The sequence below is a fragment of the Sinocyclocheilus anshuiensis genome, unplaced genomic scaffold (genome assembly GCF_001515605.1).
Source record: "Sinocyclocheilus anshuiensis isolate Anshui unplaced genomic scaffold, SAMN03320099.WGS_v1.1 scaffold1421, whole genome shotgun sequence".
Classification (NCBI taxonomy): Eukaryota; Metazoa; Chordata; class Actinopteri; order Cypriniformes; family Cyprinidae; genus Sinocyclocheilus; species Sinocyclocheilus anshuiensis.
In genome coordinates this window covers 2,519-4,672 of record NW_015548279.1, presented here as the reverse complement: position 1 = coordinate 4,672, position 2,154 = coordinate 2,519, and the positions used below count along the sequence as shown (strand labels likewise).

General features: G+C 35.7%; 1 protein-coding gene across 1 annotated transcript in view; it reads right to left on the bottom strand.

Annotated features, from left to right (window-relative positions):
• Window positions 1-795: 795 nt before the first annotated feature.
• The window catches only part of LOC107655809 (serine-protein kinase ATM-like), a gene marked incomplete at its 5' end in the record, with an annotated part of 3,431 nt that continues 2,072 nt past the window's right edge, over window positions 796-2,154 (bottom strand). Inside the window, one exon of the mRNA XM_016443394.1 lies at window positions 796-998. Within this exon, the coding sequence (XP_016298880.1) occupies window positions 799-998 (200 nt within the window). The remainder of the gene's footprint in view (window positions 999-2,154) is intronic.

The window sequence follows — 2,154 nt, the reverse complement described above, 5'->3', positions numbered from 1 at the left end:
GTTTACATCAAAACTGAAACCAAGCCGTTCACACAGAACGCATATTTCGTGCATTTTCTAGAGGGACATCTATCGCCGTTGCACTCGCATCTCGCACAAAAGAGCCGCATGTTTAGACATTTAATTTAATTAAAATTAATGCAATTTCAACTTTGAAAAAAAACATATATCGAGACTTTATGGCGGGGTTTTTTCATGTAGTTAATGCTGCTCAATGTGAAAGCCCACAGGTGATGGAGATTTACCGCTGATTACAGAACCGGCTTTACTGATAAGATGCGCGTTAAATATCGCATGCGATTTATCGTGCAGCCCTAGCTTTGAATAAACGTGCATTAGTAATATTTTGCTCGATGCGTTCTCTTGTGGCCTCAGAAGAGAAGCCAAAAGCTTTTCTTCACCCTAACTGAAATTATGCATTTTAAATTCGAATATAATTTGAATTTTGATCATTTTTAAGTACAAAATTCAAATTTAGTGTTTCAGCCATTTTGACAGCCCTAATGGACACCTATCAGTTGCTTATGTGGTGTCCTTTTGTAGTCTCCAAGTGTCCTTTTTTTGGAAAGACACCTAATATTACCTTGAAAAAAGCTTGCAGAAAATACAGTTTGTGAGAATCACCCTTCAATATGATGCTTTACTTTGCTGGATAAAGCAAATGATAACAAAATGAATGTGTTAAACAGGATAAATGGTGAATGTTTAATTTCATGATAAGTGTGCAATTAATCGTGATTAATCACACAAAAATGTTGTGTATTGACAGCCCTAAACATAAGTTAAACATACGATTCGTCATAAGATTAAAAAAAAACATATGTGGCATGTATACCTTTTCAGAGCCTTCAGGAAGAAGTTAAAGAGAGTGTGGAATAATGCCTCTGTTTGGACACAACAGCCCCAAACGACCGTGTAGACGATGCGACTCACTTGGACTCTATTGGTCCCTGACTTGGATCCCTTATTGAACAACCCACAGTACAAATCCAAAAGACCTGCGCAACAAACAAAACAACAACAGAAAGAGAAAGAGAAAGAGAAAAAGATTAAAATAAACACTGGCAGGGTAAAACAAAGTGATCTTGTGTCAACATAAACTGGGTTATTTTAGGAAAATAACTTGCTGATTGCATATTATTATGCTTATTACATGACCACTTACCAAATAGCCTAAATAAATACATGGACATTAAATAAATGAGTTGAAATTATATTGTCTTATTAACTTAGCAAGCACCCTAGCAATAAGACAAGCACTGGAACAGTCTTAACTGATTATATTAATAGTATTTTTTTTGTCCCTTCTCATACTTAACTTGCAGTATTAGAAAAAGAAGTGATACAACAGGCATGAAAGTAGCACTGATATGTTGCTGTGGATGGACGAATCAATATAGAGTCTAATGGCCATTATACAAAAATATTTGACCGTTTTTGCACAAGATACTTTCAATCCAACACATTTTCTCCAGTTCTCATTATTATAATGAGAAAGCAAACACTATGAAAGTTTAAAATAATTATACATCATGGTAGTATTTGTAAAACCAGCATTGGGAATAATAAGATTGAGTGCAATACAAGGATCACAAATCTGATACAATTCAGTATAAAGAAACTACATATATACAGAGGGAAAATATTCAAATTAGGAAAGTTCACCCAAAAAGAAAATTCTGTCATCATTTACTTATTCTAAATAGGGCTGTCAAAAAAAAAATTTGAATTTCGAATATTCGTAATTCGAATTTAAGGTCTGCGTCAGCCGTCAGGCAGCCTTATCAGTGGCGCACGAGATGCGATGACGATGTATGTGTCATTGATTGCATTTGAATGCTTTTGTTAGCCTATCCAGTTGAACCCACTAGGGTTCCCGCTGCTACGTTGTTCATTCATATATTGCGGAAAACGAGAGCATCAGTGTGGAGATGTTGTTGTTTACGTCAAAACTGAAACCAAGCCGTTCACACAGAATGCATATTTATCACATTTTCTAGAGGGACATCTATCACCGTTGCACTCGCGTCTCGCAGAGAGCGGCCTGTTTAGAAAGCCATGTAAACTTAATGCAAGTTCAACTTTTAAAAAACATGTCTAAAGACGTTATGGCGGTTTTTCCCCATCCCACTGTATCTCATGTTTTTAAATGAA